At 39.0% G+C, this 18,235-nt stretch overlaps 1 protein-coding gene across 6 annotated transcripts in view; it reads right to left on the reverse strand.

Moving 5' to 3' along the window:
• Positions 1 to 18,235, reverse strand: part of dgki (diacylglycerol kinase, iota) — a 35,523-nt gene that overhangs the window by 2,702 nt on the left and 14,586 nt on the right. Inside the window, exons 2-29 of one of the 6 annotated variants that reach the window (XM_065265599.2) lie at positions 16,574 to 16,682; positions 14,468 to 14,563; positions 13,786 to 13,860; positions 13,296 to 13,352; positions 13,137 to 13,205; positions 12,975 to 13,043; positions 12,755 to 12,871; positions 9,152 to 9,226; positions 8,845 to 8,940; positions 8,481 to 8,563; positions 7,171 to 7,231; positions 6,936 to 7,049; positions 5,761 to 5,886; positions 5,607 to 5,685; positions 5,361 to 5,416; positions 5,209 to 5,271; positions 5,025 to 5,098; positions 4,572 to 4,683; positions 3,656 to 3,855; positions 3,060 to 3,122; positions 1,735 to 1,835; positions 1,533 to 1,612; positions 1,267 to 1,311; positions 1,128 to 1,197; positions 784 to 824; positions 523 to 647; positions 375 to 400; positions 159 to 196 (exon numbers count right to left, since the gene is read on the reverse strand). In XM_065265599.2, coding sequence (XP_065121671.1) covers positions 159 to 196; positions 375 to 400; positions 523 to 647; positions 784 to 824; positions 1,128 to 1,197; positions 1,267 to 1,311; positions 1,533 to 1,612; positions 1,735 to 1,835; positions 3,060 to 3,122; positions 3,656 to 3,855; positions 4,572 to 4,683; positions 5,025 to 5,098; positions 5,209 to 5,271; positions 5,361 to 5,416; positions 5,607 to 5,685; positions 5,761 to 5,886; positions 6,936 to 7,049; positions 7,171 to 7,231; positions 8,481 to 8,563; positions 8,845 to 8,940; positions 9,152 to 9,226; positions 12,755 to 12,871; positions 12,975 to 13,043; positions 13,137 to 13,205; positions 13,296 to 13,352; positions 13,786 to 13,860; positions 14,468 to 14,563; positions 16,574 to 16,682 — 2,320 coding nt within the window. The remainder of the gene's footprint in view (positions 1 to 158; positions 197 to 374; positions 401 to 522; positions 648 to 783; positions 825 to 1,127; positions 1,198 to 1,266; positions 1,312 to 1,532; positions 1,613 to 1,734; positions 1,836 to 3,059; positions 3,123 to 3,655; positions 3,856 to 4,571; positions 4,684 to 5,024; positions 5,099 to 5,208; positions 5,272 to 5,360; positions 5,417 to 5,606; positions 5,686 to 5,760; positions 5,887 to 6,935; positions 7,050 to 7,170; positions 7,232 to 8,480; positions 8,564 to 8,844; positions 8,941 to 9,151; positions 9,227 to 12,754; positions 12,872 to 12,974; positions 13,044 to 13,136; positions 13,206 to 13,295; positions 13,353 to 13,785; positions 13,861 to 14,467; positions 14,564 to 16,573; positions 16,683 to 18,235) is intronic. The other 5 variants (XM_065265600.2, XM_065265601.2, XM_065265604.2 and 2 more) reach the window with 5 other exon arrangements.

Here is an 18,235-nt window from a genome sequence, read left to right on the forward strand (position 1 = left end):
GTGTTTCTGGTTGCGCAACTTAAACCAAATCACAACTTTGCACTCACTCCACCCTGGTGACTCACGCGACATTAAACATCAAACAGTTTCACTTTCATTTAATGAAGAACTAAATATAAAAGATGTATTAATTAATAAAAAAATAAGAAAAGTCTTACTGTTGTAAGGTCTCCTTTCATAGCAGCTGATAGTAGAGCTAGAACATAGACAACACTGAGTTTAAGTAATGGCCTGAATAAGTTAGCAAGTATCTGGGAATTATGACATGCATACATAGATAAGGGAATTTCTGGAAGAATGTTATTGTTGGGGATATCCCATGACTTTTAACATGAAAGTTTCCCTATCCTGTCACAGATATGTTTCAAATGTACCTTGTTCCTCTGGCGTCAGGGTAAAGCTGCAATAAGGAAATAGTGAACTATTTGTCAACTAAACCTGCTGCTTTACAGTAAAATACACAAACAGAAAGAAACCAAAAGAAAAAAACAAGATATTGACGACGTCTGGGTGGATTCTCACCTGGTGCTGCGTTCCACCACCACATCTGGCATTCCAGGTACCCGAACCTGGCTCACCGCTGGGGCCTCGTGGTCCAGGATGAAAACTTCATCCTGACAAATTTCAGTCACAAAGTGAAGATGCTCCTGTACGTACACATAAATAAATTAGTGTTACATATTGTACTAACATTATTTATTTTTATATATTACTACTGTGCTAAAATAAAAATATAGTAAATGTACTATAAATATACTGGTATACTAAGTACACAAATCCTACCTGAGCCTTGTCTATGCGATAAAAGCGATCTGCTGATGTAGCTGGGAAAACAATGTACAGTGAAATTATGAATATTTATTACATGCACAGTCTTGTTGACATACATTATGAAAAGTACACAAATGCGAATGACTGTGTTACACATTGCTAGCGTGTCTCAACATGCGTTTATGTGTTACCATAACATGTACAAATGCGTTAAACATTTTAACAAAGCACAATTCTATCCCAAAGTTTGTTTTCATGTACTTGTGTGTATGTATGAGTATGTTTTGAACCTCACAGTACAAATAAACAAAACAATAAACAAAACAGTACAGAACAGAAATACTGAGACAGCTCACAGTCAAGGAAACTCCAGTTCGGTGAAAGCCTGTGGGTTGAACTAGGCCGCGGCAACCCCGTGCTCTCATCCTGTGGAAAAACAAGTTTACTTAATACATGTAAAACGTAGGAATTTCTAGAAACAGTCAAGACATTTACCTGGTAATGCACTCTGTGGCCAGAAGAGGGCGCTTGATGCAAATCCTATCAGCACAAAAAACACATAAAAGCTATGAAAGTTTTATTTGAGATGGTTTTGAGAATCACACGGCATATCTAACAATCACACTTGAGTTCATGCGATCCCTATAAATAACAGATGTATGTGTCAGTGTAGCAGAAATAATTATTCTGTGTGATTTTTAATTGGTGGTTGTAAAATTGGCATGATATTATTTCAGTAAATTTGATCTGGTCGTGCTCACTTCCTGCAGTCTGTCAATGTAAAGTCGACAGGTTTCCAGGTCACAGTCTCCTCTCACCACCACAATGCCAACAGGAGTAGCTGAACAAACAAACACACACACACAAACACCTTATACTGAGTGGCCATACAGTGACTGTATATTGCTATCGTGATACTTGCAAACTGCACCAAACTGAATTGTGGGAAACTTAATTTCTTACAAATGTCACGAAGGCGTTCCTTGTCGAACTGCATGCTCTCGTACTCCTGCAGGCTTATGCGGTTCACGCGCAGTCGCAGACGTTCAGGGACTGCGTGTGGGCTGCGACAAGCAGACAGAAAAGAGAAGTGAAGCCAGATGAAGTTCTGTACCATTTCGGTTCATTTCTGGATAATTACATTATGACACTGACAGGAACCTGCATCATTTAAGTCCTTTATGCAATAGGTCACCAAACATGTTTTTTAAAACACACATGGGTTTCTTTAATGAAACACAAAGTTTTGAGAAATGTTCACATCACCCCCTCAAATGTTATAAGCACTGTAGAAAAAAATGTAGTGTGCGACATGCGTATAGACATGGTTCAATTGTGAATTTCAGTTTAATCCATACACAAAGTATTTTTATGGCATTAAAAGACCCTGATTTTGAGAAATGCTGCTTATGTTTTTTAGAAAATTATCCAGGTTAAGAATAACATAAGGGTGAGCGATGATGTAAGACATGTTGTTTTGGGTGCACCGTCCCTTAAAGAGCACCTATTTCATTGCTAAAAACGGCACTATTTTGTGTATTTCGTATAATACAGTGTGTTCGCATGGCTATGGTAAAAAAAACACATTTTCCACATACCATACATTTTTGTAGCTCCGGATTTCACTCTCTTCCTGAAACGCATGGATCTGAAAAGCACTGTGTCCCTGATTGGCCAGCTAATCTGTACGTTGTGATTGGCCTGAAAACCTCTGGCGTCAGTCGGAAATGTGACGCTCCTTACCATGTTTGACCCTCACAATGCAATGCTAATATGAGTTAACTAACAGGCTGTGAGTCCGAAGCGGGAGGAATGATAATGTCGGTCTTGTCTACATCACCAATTCCAGGAAGTAAACTGTTGCCTACAATCTGTGTGTTTGTTGTAGTTCAAGAAAAGCGATTTACGTTGGAGACAATAACTCGCGTCATCGTTTACTTTGGTATTTGTACCTTTTGCATATCGTTAACATGTACTAATACACACTTACACACCAAAGGAAATGTAAAAACGTGAATCGGACAATAGGTGCTCTTTAAAGAACCTTACTGAAAGATAAAACTGACCCGAATTATAAACCATGATGATGAGGACGTGAACTTGGAATGGAATGGAACAGATGAAGATTAATAAGTATTGTGGTCATTGGTCACCAAGTCAATTTTCACCTTAAAGACACAGTTTGCTGGGTGAAATACACACACGTACTGTACAGTCCACAACAGCATGGCCGAGGTGTAAGACACAGGCGTGTGTGCTGGAGGGATCGTGAGATATACTTTACTTACACAGAGAAGGAATCGGGGGGAGCAGAGAGACGGCGCAGGTCGGCTGCGCGCACTTTCTGAATGCTGCGTCAGCACAGCCACACGCCAACAAACGCAGCCAAGCCAGTCAGCACAAGAGAGAGAGAGAGAGAGAGAGAGAGAGGTGGAGAGGGAGGTGAAGATGAGACACAAAGATGAAGAGCAACTAGTGATTAAAGAGGAGAGAGACAGAGACAGAAACAAAAAGAAAAAGACAATGCAGAGCACCACAAAAAGAACTGAAGAGGTTCTAGAGGAAAAGATCCTGCACACATAGATTAGTGCTGTTACTAGAACATTTCCCAGAAACAGAGAAGCACGGATGAGACGCAGCATTTCAACACAACAGAAACGACAGCATTTAGTGATACACTGGTTAGTTACACAATCCCATCCAGCCATTACACCACCGTCCTAGTGTTTATGTGCGAAGAAGAATGATCTTTTATTCTTCCTTAAAAAGCTGTTTTTGTTTGAATTAACGTTAATATTTCTAAACCCTTTCTCCATGTGGCGAAAAGCTATTTTGTCATATAACATGAAATGACATCGTAGAGCGGACGTCATTTCAAACTCACTCATTCAGCAACGGCACAGACGTGCGCCTCTTGCTTTTCTGCACCATGTTGGCCTGATTTCTCAGAGATATGCGTAGGGTGGAGGGAGTGAGGCGGCACGGTTCGCCGTCCACCTGCACGGGCAGCGTCTTGAAGGTGGTGAGGATGACCTCTCTGCACTGATGAAGACGTTCACCGTGGCCGCCCACCTGCAGCGCCGCCTTGTCAAGACAGGATATAAAATGAGTTGCATTTAATACTTCCATAGTGTTCATTAAAGAGACACTCTTGAAAATACAAATGAAAATATGCTCATTTTCCAGCTCCTATAGAGTTAAACATTTGATTCTTACCGTTTTTAAATCCTTTCAGCTGATCTATGTGTCTGGTGCTACAATTTTTAGCATAGCCTAGCACAATCCATTGAATCTGATTAGACCATCATCATCAAAAATAACCAAAGAGGTTCGATAGTTTTTCTATTTAAAACTTGACACTTCTTTAGTTACATCGTGTACTAAGAGCGACAAAAAATGTAAAGTTGTGATTTTCTAGGCAGATATGGCTAGGAACTTTATTCTCATTCTGGAGTAATAATTAAGGACTTTGCTTCCGTAACATGGCTGCAGGAGGCACAATGATATTATGCAGTGCCCGAAAATAGTCCCCTGCTATTGAAAGACACTAAAGGGCCTATTTTCGGCATGTTACGGCAGCAAAGTCCTTTATTTTTGAGCGTGATGCTAATGGTCTAATCAGATTCAATGGATTATGCTAAGCTATGCTAAAAGTGGTAGCGCCAGACCCAGAGATCAGCTGAATGGATTCCAAAACGGTAAAAATCAAATGTTTATCTCTAGTGGAGCTGGAAAATGAGCATATTTCCAAAAAAAGTGGAATGTCCCTTTTAAAACACAAAGAGAGCTGAAGATCTCACCAGGGAAGCCATTGTGAAACCGATAACCTCGATACAGCCGTCATCATGCCTCTGGGGCTCAAAGTCTCTGTGGTCACCTGTGTTGCCCCATGGCATGGTACCAGCGCAGTACCTGCGGAGAGAAAACACACAGGATTTATATGACAAACCACATCTTGTAATTTGTCTACATAAATTGTCTTAGAGAAAATGTAAATGAATAAAGGGACAGCGAAAAAGTAACAAGAAAAACTAAATGTTAAAAAGATCCTTATGGCTACGACATCATTCAAAGGATGGTGCCATGTGTGTTCCCATAACCTACTGGCATATGTTAGATACCGGTATGTTATTTGAATGAATTTAACTTTTCTGGAAACCTAAATTCCCCCTCAAAAATGTCAGCTCCTAAGTGCACAGATACTATAGTATGTCAAAAGACCTGATGGAAAGTGCAAGACTGGTATTACACACCTTGGTATGTTTAAGAAGACGATGCACTGAAACTTCAGTTCCTGAATCTTGGGCGTGAGATCTGTACCATCACACTTTGAAAGGAGATAATGAAAGTGAATATAAAGACACTAGCAGACAGATACAGCTTTATAAAGTCTGCTCCTAATAGCAGAGCCCATCAAGCGAATCTCATGATGCTCACCACCACCCTGACGTGCTTGGACAGGTCTCTGGAGCTTCGCTGGAGAAAGTCAGAGAAAGCCGCCTGAGGGGACAATACTAGAGTCACACATACTCCCTCTCTCTCTCTCGGTAAAACACACATTCATTCTGTCAGGTATGAACTCGACTCACCCCTGCATAGAACATCTTGTTACGGAAGCGACTGTTGAATTTCTCGGGGTTTGCTTCTGTGAACAAACAGACAGACACATTTGCCCAGTGACTCAAATAAAATGCAGTAGATACACACAGATATCAGCCAACAGCTCCATTTACCAACAGCACCATTTACCAACTAACAACAAGTAAGTTTAAATTGAAAGGGGTCACACAATAGACAATAAGTATAATGTGACCGTTGTATTGATATATACTAACCTCTGGACTCATGAAACTCCAATGTGACGTGCGCATCAAAACCAAGGCTGAAGTAGTTATTAAACACGTTCAGAGGAAGCTGATAACAGAAACACACGAATACATTAATGATATTATAAACATAATATTTATACGAATATTTATGCCTTTATACCTTTTGTGAGCCATCCTCAGGCTGAACGGATGAGCGCTCAACCTGAAGATTCCAGCGATCTAACTGGACCACAGTGCCATCCTCCACCTGACACAAGACCTTAGATACAGGCTCATCGGTATAACCCTAAAACAGAAATAGATGTACTGGTCACAAATACATTTTAAAGGCCTATGAGATTTAATTTTTACTCATTTTTTTCTTAAAGCCGCTAAGCTATTTCATTCATTTCTCAGTGGCATTTCTGCACACCTGCCTTGTGTGCTGGTTAATTTGTGACCCTTTCATAACGCAGCTATGAGAAGGGCTATTCACTCATGACATAAACACAGTCCTTGATATGAATTGAGATGATTATACTATCAATTCAAATGTGAAACAAGACGGAGAGTATCATTACAGCCAGTGTGCTTCTAATAATAGACTTTAGACCGGCAGAAACACAGGGGGGAAAAAAGACACACGTTTAACTCAAGGCCAGCGCTTCTGAGATCCACAGTCAGAGAATAATGGAAAATCATGAGCATCCTTTATCAATGACAACCACTTAACCAGTCAACTTAAATTACAGACTCTCAGCCAATCAGAACAGGCCGATCATACCTAAATACGCTCTCATGATGTATAAAACAAAATTAAAATTCATACCCCTGGATTACAGTCTGAACATCCAACACAATCTCATGGCAAATTGTAGCTTTTTTATGAGGTGCCTAATTCGTATCAATTCATGTTGCTCTTCCTTATAATCACACGTATTTGTAAAATTTGCATCCTTTGAAGCCACCTCATAAAATAGCTACAGTAAAATAAATTCCTGTAAAATCAAATTAGAAAATCCAAATTCATGTTGAATAATTCTGATCTGATTCTTTAGAAATAATAATTATTTATGAAGATGTGGGTTTTATGTGGGTCTGAACTGTTATCTAACTCGAATTCATCATAATTGCACACTTTGTTTTCTCATGTATGTTGTTAATACAATAACTAACAAATTGAACTATTATAAAGTATAACAAACACCAGCACAATAGATCTGTTTAAAATAAATATTTAAATGTGTGTTACAGTAAATTGAAGCAACAGTGCTGATTTTGTTTGTATGGTGAAAACGTACACATGAAGGAACACAGATTATTTCATATATAAAAATAAATAGAGAAGTAACTCACCCCACCCCAGTTGAGCGTCCTGGCGAGGTCATTTCCTGTACCAAGAGGAAGCACAGCAACAGGAGGTTGTGGGTTCATCTGTAGTTCATCTATGGCAGACAGAATCCAGCCCACCTAGAGAAAAGCAATCCCAAAAACTCTGTCTCTGTGATCCATGAACCCTACATGCTTATAGATTCAAAAATATTTAACAGCGTGGCCATTTGTGATTCTTCCAGCATGCATTGTGTCTTACCGTTCCATCTCCTCCACAGGCAAGGATACGAAGATTTGGCACTTTTCTGTATAATTCTAATCTAATGGCAAGAGACACACATTAATGCTTGTTTGTTATTGGTGATGATAAATAGATGACTTTAAATTATTCTGCACTTCACTGCAGTACCAAAATATAATTAGCAAAGAAGTGACATTTTTCCAGGACATTTCAAAGTCATTTTTGCATAGACCTGTAAACAGCTTCTTATTTTTAATGGAATAAGTTCACACAGGAGAGTAACCACAGGTGTTTTCATCACATTAATTATGTACATAAAAATGTCCAAACACTCTTTTGTCTTCATTCATTTACCATTAAGTTTACCCTTTTAAACCTAAGAAATGCATTGTGAAAGTCTTTATTTAAAATAAATGCCACTTCCCTTAAAATATAATTTATGCAATGACATTTATACATTCTTAAAGGATTAGTCCACTTTCAGAAAAAACTGATCAAATATTTGATCATTTGAGAAGTTGTGGTTAAAAAATATAGAAGTTGTTTTAACTACAAGTTATCGTATTGCACTAGCCTTGTGATGCGCATGACGTATGCAAAACTACCGCTCCAGTGTTTGCAAGTGTGGAGAAAGAGGAACGTTCCAACATTATTGTATCTGGAATGATACTGATTAATGTCAGTTTATTGTTTAAGATGGTCCGCAAGTGTGTGTTTCACATATGTAACGCGTGACCTTTCGACATGATTACGTAATATGTAAGGTTGCGCTGGTGCCACACACAGCTAGTGCAAGACAAGAAGTTGTGGTTTAAAAATACCATATTATAATTTTTTGCCGAAAATGACAAACTTTTCGCTAGATAAGACCCTTGTGCCTTGGTTGGGATCATTTGGAGCCCTTTGAAGCTGCATTGAAACTATTGAGGTCCACTAAAGTCCACTATATGGAAACATTTTGACTGAAGAAAGAAAGTCATAAAAATCTTGGATGACATGGGGTGAGTAAATTATCAGGATTTTTGAATGAAAGTCGATTAATCCTTTAAGTGTGGTTTATGTGTACAAGTACATTCTGTGTGTGTGTGTGTGTGTGTGTGTTTCTGTTTTAATAGAGCGACTATAATCACAGCTCTGTCAGACAGCTCAGCAGAAAGCCTAACAACCCAGCTGTGTCTGCTCTCTCTCGCTCTCTCTCTCTCTCAGTCCATCAGGGCACCTGTGCTGTTCTCCATTAAGAGACCGACTCAGGCAGATACTGAAGTATCACAGAAAGCCGCACAGACTCTATTATGACCGTGAGATCATGATGTGAAATGGAAACTCACGCTTCTCTGGGTCCACCCTGAGACAGATCAAACACCTGCCGAGGGTTCAAAACCCACATGAACATCTGCAGCAGTTTTGTCCCCTGACAGACAGACAGAGACAAGATGAAAAAGACATCTAATTGTAAAATACTGGATTCTGATTTGTCAACAGCAGCTTTGTACATAATTGTGTCTAATAACTAAACCATATCATTGACCATAACAATATCATTTCTTACACAGCTGAAGGATCTATTGTCTCTTTTTCATAAGTCAGTTTTTTTCATAATAAAAGCATTTGAACTCAAATCAATTTGTCATGTCTATTTGTTTATTTATTAGTTACGTAGTCATATAATAAAGGAAAAGAGTCAAAAATAACCTGGTTTCCTCCACTTTTAGGGTTGACAAAAACCAGCACTGGTTTCATAAGAGGAGACGGCAATGGTTTCAACATGAATGGACGCCATTTCGATTCCTGCAGAAATGAATATATTATACTCACACGAACACACACATCTGCACATGAATACACACAAAGACAGCAGTGCAGTGAGCTATGGGAACAGATGATAGCCGAGCAGGAGTTAAGGGAAGACAAGCTCTCAAAAGAAAACACTGATTTAACTTTTCATTCAATGTATGTGAGGTCAATACTGATCTTCAGGTGAGGAAACAGAGCTACTCACATCAGTGCCCTTTCTGCTGGTTCTTCTTTTGAAGGACGTCCATTTTTTCCTTCGTGTGGAGTTTTTAAAGGAGCTCTGAGGGACAGAGGAGTCAAAATTTCGGTACGCAAACAAAACTGACTTAAGTTGTAGCTCTTCCATAACCGATGCCACCTAAAAGCTCTAAGCGTCGAATTAAAGTTCACCCAAAAATAATATCTTCATAATAACAACATCATTTTCCTTATGTTAATCCAAACCCATATGAGGAGATCATTTGAAGCTGTTAAAGGAACATGCCCACATTTTAGGAATTTACCTTTTTCACCGTATCCCCCAGAGTTAGACAAGTAACATACATTCCTTTCTCATCTCTGTGAGTGCTGCAATTCTGTCTGACACAACCCACGCTCCCAAATTCCCAAAATGTGCTTTCCTTTAATTATACTCTTTTAAAAAATACAACAAAATTATGTGGTGATGAGGGAATTTCAAAATCCCAAAAACTAAATTCCAGATGAGGTGTTATTACAGTACCTGAAAATCTCAACCTCTCCTGAATGGTTACGAAACAGCAAAGAACCAATGGCATTTGCCATCATTGCTATCAAACATGAGGCAACAAAAATTATCACGTACACCTTTTCTGTTATCTAGCTTTTCTTTGGTATTCAGTAATATATACTTAAAGGGACACTTCGCTTTTTTTGAAAATATGCTCATTTTCCGTCTCCCCTAGAGTTGATCTACGGTAATATCCGCAATGATATTATGCAGTGCCCGAAAATAGTCCCCTGCTATTGAAAGTTACCAAGGGGACTATTTTCAGGTGCTTCCTACAGCCATGATACAGCAGCAAAGTCCTCGATTATTACACCAGAATGAGAGTGAAGTCCTAGCCATATCTGCCTAGAAAATTGCAACTTTTAATTTTCTGTCGGGCTTAGTACACGATGTTACTACAAAAGCAAGGGCGTAGGTTTGATTCTGGCATTGGTGGGGACATAAATAAAATGGTCGCATTGCAAAAACTTGACATAAACAACAGACAACTCAGTATGCAATTTACTCAGTGACAATTTACTCGCCACCCCCGGTGCCATCCCAAATTTAATGTACTATAATAAACAATTCGTTATGTTCTAGAGCCTAATAAACAGTAACTTTTTAAGTCTTTGTCAAAAAAAGAAAATCACATTGTAACATATATCCAAATTTACTTTATAACATTGAAGAATATGCAATTAATATTTAATTCCTAGTTTAATTTTGCAAAAAAAATCCCAGTGTTGAAGTAGGTGTATGTATATCATGCTGTTTCCTGAACAACATTTATTAACGTTTCTGTAGTTCACATTAAATCTTCTTTTCATTAACAGACAGTTAATCAGTGTGAAAAAATAGTTTAAGTTTAAAATGCAACCTTACATTATGTCTACATCTGTGCAAGTAATGACCACAGTGCAGTAATGTAAAGTATTCAGCAATCATGACATGAATTCATGTTTTTACCATGTTGGGGTTATTTTCTTTCATGGATTAGGGACTTCCCTAAATAACCTTGCCACCCCATTTATAAAAGGTTAACACAAGTTTGCAACTCCTCAGGTTAACATGGGATTGTCGTGTATTGGTGAAAACACTGTCCTTGAATCATTATGTGACACAACTTTTTTTGTGCATGAAAGAGTTACAGTGGGTATAATAATACTTTCTTCCTCACTTACCTGTAGCCCGAATAATAATGCGCGTCTTGTTGAGTGAAGTTTGGCGCGTTGTACAAAGTGAAACCATCCTATCACACGTAGCGAGTAAATACAAGCCAATCAGAAAGTGATGTGAGTTAAGGGCGATTTATAGTCGTGCGTAGGTGCTACGCCGTAGCTACGGCCGTATCCGTAGCCTGTGCGTAGCTCTGCGTAGCCTGACGCGCACCTCACAAAATTCCTAACAGCGCGTCGGACCTACGCGGACCGCAAGCTCTGTGATTGGTCCACCAGAACCCCTCCCGTCAGGTAAAAAAAACTGCGTCATAGGTATTTCCGGTTGAGACGGTGAAAACAAAGATGAGCCAAGTTGAGGAGTGATTTAACTAAAACTGCAACATAAGTCGCTGTTTATTTACTTACATCATTGCTGGTCTTCTCAAATTATACACAACAAGTTGCTATTTCTTTTTCGTTTGTGGGTTAACTTGCTTAGCTTCTTCTTCTCTGACGACTTCTGCTGCTACTGTGGTTACACGCGTGATTACTGCCAACCAGCGGTTTCGCGTGTGTTTGCACGTCGACGCGGACGGCGACGCACAAGTATAAATGAAAACCGACGCGGAACCTACGCCGTCGCGGCTACGCCGTAGGACCTACGCACGACTATAAATCGCCCTTTAGAGAGGCGGGACTCAAGAAATGCCAATCCAATCATATTAGCAATGTGAGTTAGAGAGGCGGGACTAAAGAAATGTAAAGCCAATCATATTAGCGATGTGAGTTACGGAGGCGGGCATTGCAGAGAACGAAAGCTGTTAACCGTTTGTGTACCACATAGAGCGTTATTTTTACAGAACGGGATCGCAAAAGATTTCTAATCTCATTTAAATGATTCCTGAAAAAAATATAATAAGTAAAAAATAGAAAACACAAGAATAAGACGGGCATCAGTGGTTATATATAAATACAGATTAATTGTTTGGTCGAAATTATTGCTAGGGACAATTCAGTCTTCCCTGAATATTGGTAAGGACATGTCCCTAGCATCCCACCCTAAATCTACGCCCATGTACAAAAGAGTCAAGTTTTAAATGTGAAAAATATCAAAACTTTCGTTATTTTTTAGCGTGATGCTAATGGTCTAAATAGATTCAATGGATTGTGCTACGCTAAAAGTCCCGGAGATCAGCTGAATGGATTCCAAAACGGTAAAAATCAAATGTTTCACTATAGGGCAGCTGGAAAATGAGCATATTTTTTTAAAAAGTGTAGTGTCCCTTTAACGCTGGTTGCCAGGTTTGGACTGACATAAGGGTGAGTAAATGATTTTTAAATAAAGGTTTTTGCATTATAACATTATACAAGTGACTTCCCTTCTGGTAACTCCTGAATTGAATGTGACAGCAGCCACACTTCAAAAACCTGTCCCATCCATCCCTAAATGTGTCATCTAAATGAGTGTGGTTAAAATATATCTACTGTATGAATCATAGACTAAAATAATTTGATGGGTCAGTTTTTGATCAATTCGTTTATGGCTTTTAATGTAACATATAAACCATGATGTTTACACTGTAGGACATGATGCAAGACACTTTCATGTTTTATCTTTACATCATCTAATAGTATTATACAATATGTCACATATAAAAATGTATGTGGTTTACATTGAAAATGCATTTAGGCCAAAGAAGCAGGCGTGAAAAACACCAGTTGAAGGCATTAAATGCTTCAACTCAGTTCTTTAAAGGCACAGTTCACCCAAAAATCTAATTCTTAAGTAAGAAAGTCATACAATGACTTTAATATTTCTTTGCATTTTTTGGTGAACTGTTCCTTTAAGACAAATGACAACATTACACATCAACCACCACATCTAAATTAAGTTCAGTAGGGATCTCTGATGTGGCCATACCTGCGGTTTCCTGACTTTAATAATCCAGGATGGGGGGACGATGACTCCAGCATGAGCTCCCAGCGAGCACGGCTCCTCGATCTGATGGAGCATGAAGCATGTGACCTTGTTGTGGAACTTGATGAAGAGACAGACAAACAGGGAGAGGATGAATGTCTCAGTCCACATAAAACAAACAAGCTGGAAACATCAGTGGTCTCTATTCAGACACAACACTCACTGCCTGTTTGCACCAGGAGCAGCTAATGGCCACGATCTCCTTACTGTAGAAGAACTTCTGTGGAAAACTCTACAGAATAAGAAATAAAGAGCATTATAACATACTAAATTAAAAAACATACATCACTTTAATTCCTGCTGGACAATGACGAGGGTACCATACTTTGCCGCACTGTCGACACTTCCCCTCTTGTCGCCGCCGATGGACCCAGTGATGTCTCAGAACGTTCTGCTGTTGCAAACACACACAAATGCATCATAATGTCATCGTCGTTAAACATCAAAACAATCATGCATGATTTTAATCATGATATAAACTCACATCTCTGAAGCTTCGAGAGCCACCCTCTCTAAATGTGGGTTTGCATCGGAAATTGATCTGGTTTGGAGAAAGCAAGTTATTGTACAATGAAGCATGTCTGCAATAATGATGGTACACACATGTTTTGAGATAAATTACTGATCCTAACAAAAAAATAGAGTAAGAACATATACAAATACGGACTGGCGGCTTCATATAGTAATACAAAATACTGCTGTGCTGACATCTGATGCCAACTGCAACATGGTACTTTACTTTTTGTTAGGGCTATGAACTGAACTTATTTATTTATTTTTGTCAATTTGCACAGATAGATGAACCCAAACAACGCAACAGCAGATAGTCTTAAAGCCTGATCCTAAAAAACATAACTGGAATACAAAGATTACAGTCTCTCTATTGCATTATCCGTGTGACGCATGTTTGTGGAGACAAACATCCACAGATGCATTTCAATGTGTTTTAAATGCATATTTATGACTCTGCTCACCTTCTCAAGCTCCTCGATACAAGCTGTGTGGACCACGATCTTACACACTGCACACTTCCTGCGGGGTGCCGACTTCTTGAAGAAAACCAAACAGTAAGATGAGATTTTTTGGCTGTTTGGCCAATGTGAAAACGTGCCGCTATGATGCCAGATTGTGTGATATTCCAGGTCCCTCCTTTAATGTTCAATCTGAAGTATTAATCATGTTTGTGGTTGTATAATCTTTAAGGTCTAGGGTTTGTTTAAATCCCAATTTCCTAAGCACAAATATCCCGGTGCAAAAAAAAAAAAAAAAAAAACTAATCTGTAATCAGTCTAGCAATTTAATTGAAGCAAAATTGTGTTTTCAGTACGCTCTCATTTTTCTAACACAAGATTTTGCCAACATGTTTGAAAGGAGTTTATTAGAGTTGCCAACATCAGAGCGCTTCAACAAAAGCCTGAAACAGAGCGCATGACATCATCTTTTCACCTGCTGAACATTTTCAGACTAATAGCCACCTCTGCTTTTCAATGCACACCAGGCTCACATTATCTCATGAAAGCAAATGTCAGTGCTAAAATGCTCTAATGACTTCAGCCAGCCCTTCGCATACACCAACCGTCTGACTCTCTGAACGGCTTTGGCTCTACCTTTTTTCCTATTCGGTTTAAACCTTTTTTTTATCAACGTTATACTCACTGCAATCTTGACCACGCATGTCTCCTCGCCCAGGTAGCAGAGGTCTCCTGAGCAGTTTGTCTCCAGCCACAGGTGATCACCGTTCACTGCGTTTTCCTGCACACAGTCAAATGCTGCTTTTAACAGGCATCTAAAGTATTCCTAAAAGATGACTGTATTGAATTTTAGTAGACAATCCCGTTTCAAACCTGGGAAAAATACTAATGCCTTTTTTTTTCGAGGGACATCTTCAAATTGCTCTCCTATAAAATGCACTCTAGAATGACTCAACTAAAGTGTGGAGGATAACTGCATCCAACCACCTGTTTCTTGGGATCTTTAAAAGTTTCCCTCAATATTATATCCAGAAAAGCACATACGTAAAATAAAGAAATTTTAATACAAAAACAAAAAGATAACACAAACAACAGTGTTCTGTTTATTAATTAGTGCTGTATTGACACACACACAGCAGCTTCAGGCAGGCACATTAATGTTTGATGGCTGCGCTGGTCACATTGAGAACTAGCGGGAAAGGAAAGGCCAGCAAGACACACAGGAAGCGTCCCACTGGGCCCCGCCCCTCAACTCTCTCCATCTGTACGTACAGCACCTGGATTAACGAATCTCTCTTTCGTCCTGCCAAAGGTCTTTGCGGGACACAACTACAGCACACAGGGCCCTTCAGCCTAAATGTGCTGACATGGGCAATCGCGATCTTCTCACTGCTATAGCATTACGACATTTAAGGTGGATGTTATATGGATGCTTACTGGCCAAAGGTGATATTCTGGTATAACATTACAGTGGATTCACTCTATATATTTTATTAGTATATGTTCTCCCTGGGATTGAACCCATGAGCTTTGGATTGCTAACGCAATGCTCTACCAACTGTGTGATTTACGACATATACACAGATTCTTTATTGCAGATCTTAAAACCATGTTTCCCAATTGGGGGCAACACACCTCTAACATCCCTGCTGGAAAAAACGGCACACCAGCAAGATCAGCATATGTTGTGTTTTGGTGCTGGTTTGCTCGTGACCCCCAGCATAGACAGGCATAATTCCCATGGTGGTTTGGTGCTGGTTTAGCTGGTGGTCATCAGCATACAGCATCCCATGCTGGTCATATCAGCAAGACCAGTATATGTTGTGTTGTGGTGCTGGTATGCTGGTGACCACCAGCTAAACCAGCACCAAACCAGCATGGGAATTATGCTGTTTTTTTCAGCAGGGGTTTTCCAAGGGTGACTAAAACGAGTAATAAACTAAGCTAAAACAACAAAAAACATGATTTTTTCCTGTTTAACTATTTAAATTTTTTAATCTTTCTAGTTATGCCAACTAGCTATAGAATATTTTGGAGTGGTTTCCCTGACAGGGCTTAAACTTCACTGTAAAAAAAACTTTTCTGCCTAAAAACTCAGATTTACAAGTCATTTCAACTTACTATTATTTATCTTGACTAGAGATGAGTTGTTATAACTACAGCTGAGTAGTTATAACTTATAAAATTAAGTTGACTTTTCTCAACTATATTTTATAAGTTATGACAACTCACCTCTCTTGACATGACTTGTAAATCTGAGTTGATTTAACAAAAAATTTTAAGGCAGCTAAGTTTTTTTACAATGTAGTCCCAGACTAATATGCATGTTTGAGCTGTCTAAATTTAAAAACAACTTGCACTGACATATCTTAACATAAATCAGTGCCATTGTTTTGTCTCAAGTTGCACACCAGTAATGTTTTTGTAAGCTATGGTTGTAAAAACTGCTTTCATTTTTTTAAATATAACTAACGCCTGGATTAACCTAACCATGTCTGGGAAACTGACTCTTTATTGGGCAGAATTTAGAGTACAGGGCCTTTAAACATTGTGGACAAGAGAAAGACAACAAAAAGGGGCCTAGAAGTCAATAAGGTTGAGATTCACTGATTTAAAGAACAAACAAAAAAAACTAACTTTTGTTATACCATGGTTTGCAAAAAATACTGTTGTCTGATGCCATCACTGCATTATAATACTGCTACATGAGTCTTTTCTAATCTGATCAGAGAAGCAGATAAAGAAGATTTAATGAGATAAGACACAGGCAGATGAAGAACAGAGCACTTACGCTCCAATCCACCGTGGTGCGAAGCTCTTTGACTGGTCCATTGCTCAGAGCAGGGAAAGGGTTTTGGGCCGGACCCAAATGCTGCAGTCCTGACCTGGAAATGGCTTTCCTGCAAACCAGAATGACCACAAAGAGCGTAAGCTCATCAAACTCACCCAAAAGAAAATAATGAGAACTTAGCTGGGGTTAGAGGTGCGATGCTGGAGGTTTATACAGTCCCTATTCTGTGAGCGTGACCACATAAATGGAAAAATCATCATTGTGTAGCTAAACTGGAGACACACACACACACAACAGGAGTCGGGCATCTACTTTGTGCCAGTATCAAAATGATGTAAGCCAATCTGTTGACCAGTCTGCTTGGCCAGGAAGTTCCCATGATTCCCTGCATTCAGAGACAGCCTCAGGCATATATGGTGTATAATAGACAAACAGGACCGATGCAGTTTAGATTTAGTATTATTTCATCATTGTTCCGGTCTGTTGCTCTTTTACAGTACTGGCTGGTGTCCCACACCAATAAACTCATATCTACACCACTACAGCCCATAAATTGAGATCCACATTCAGTGCTTGGCTACACAACATTTGTTTTATAAGAACGCTTGCATTATAGTGCAGAATTATGACTTATTTTAAGTGCTATAATATGCAGAATCAGAATTTTTTTTATATTAAAACTACCTACAGATTCTACAGTTTATATAAGTTTAATGTACAATGTTAGTATCCACTGTTTCCTAGGACAGTGGTTCCCAAACTTTTTCAGCGTGCGGCCCCCCTTGTGTACGATGCATTCCTTTGCGGCCCCCCAAAGAAAATTTGTCACAAAAAACTGTTCTAAAACTCAACATTTTAATAAAAAAAACATTAAATTATACAAAAAAAGTAGTGCTTTTGGTTAGTAGCCTATTTTTTTTAGGTTTTAATTGCACAAAATTCATGATAAATTAATGTATTTTATAAAATGTCATAAAACTGGGGCCCCCCTGGCACCATCTTGCGGCCCCCCTGGGGGCCCCGGCCCCCAGTTTGAAAACCACTGTCCTAGGAAGGTTATAATAAATACCAATAAAATTATTTAATTACTAGGTGATATTAAAAAATAACAACACAAAAAATAACCAGCTTTAACAAAACCTCAAGATCATTGCCATAAATGAATGATTGTAATAATTATTGAATAATAAAGCCACATGTGCATTTCATATCTCCAACTGTGTTAACTGCATTCAAATGTCAAAAAGTTGTCGTTTTCTGAAAAGTAATACTGTAACATTTATACATATATTAAATGTTTTTAACCAAAGTGACTTTGTAAACATTTAAATCATTATGTGTTCCTCTACTGGGAATGTCCTTCTCAACCTTCAACCTTCAAGCATCCAGCTCCTTTCCTGAAAACTGTTCCCCAGATCATCCTCCAAAGAGCTCATTATTTAACATATTCAAAACACAGCGCCATATGGCCGTGTCTTTTGATGCGCGCAGGTTGAAAGTGACCCTGCGCCCGGTGTATAATTTTACACACACTCGCTTTGAAGCAGGGAGTGAGAGGACCAACGGACAAGCAAGCGGTGGGCCGTACACCTGACACCGCGCTGAAAGTTTCAAATCCTCGTCTAAAATTATCCCCTTCAGAGAGAACACAAGCGAGAGTCC

Source organism: Paramisgurnus dabryanus, chromosome 1, assembly GCF_030506205.2.
Source record: "Paramisgurnus dabryanus chromosome 1, PD_genome_1.1, whole genome shotgun sequence".
NCBI classification, from domain to species: domain Eukaryota; kingdom Metazoa; phylum Chordata; class Actinopteri; order Cypriniformes; family Cobitidae; genus Paramisgurnus; species Paramisgurnus dabryanus.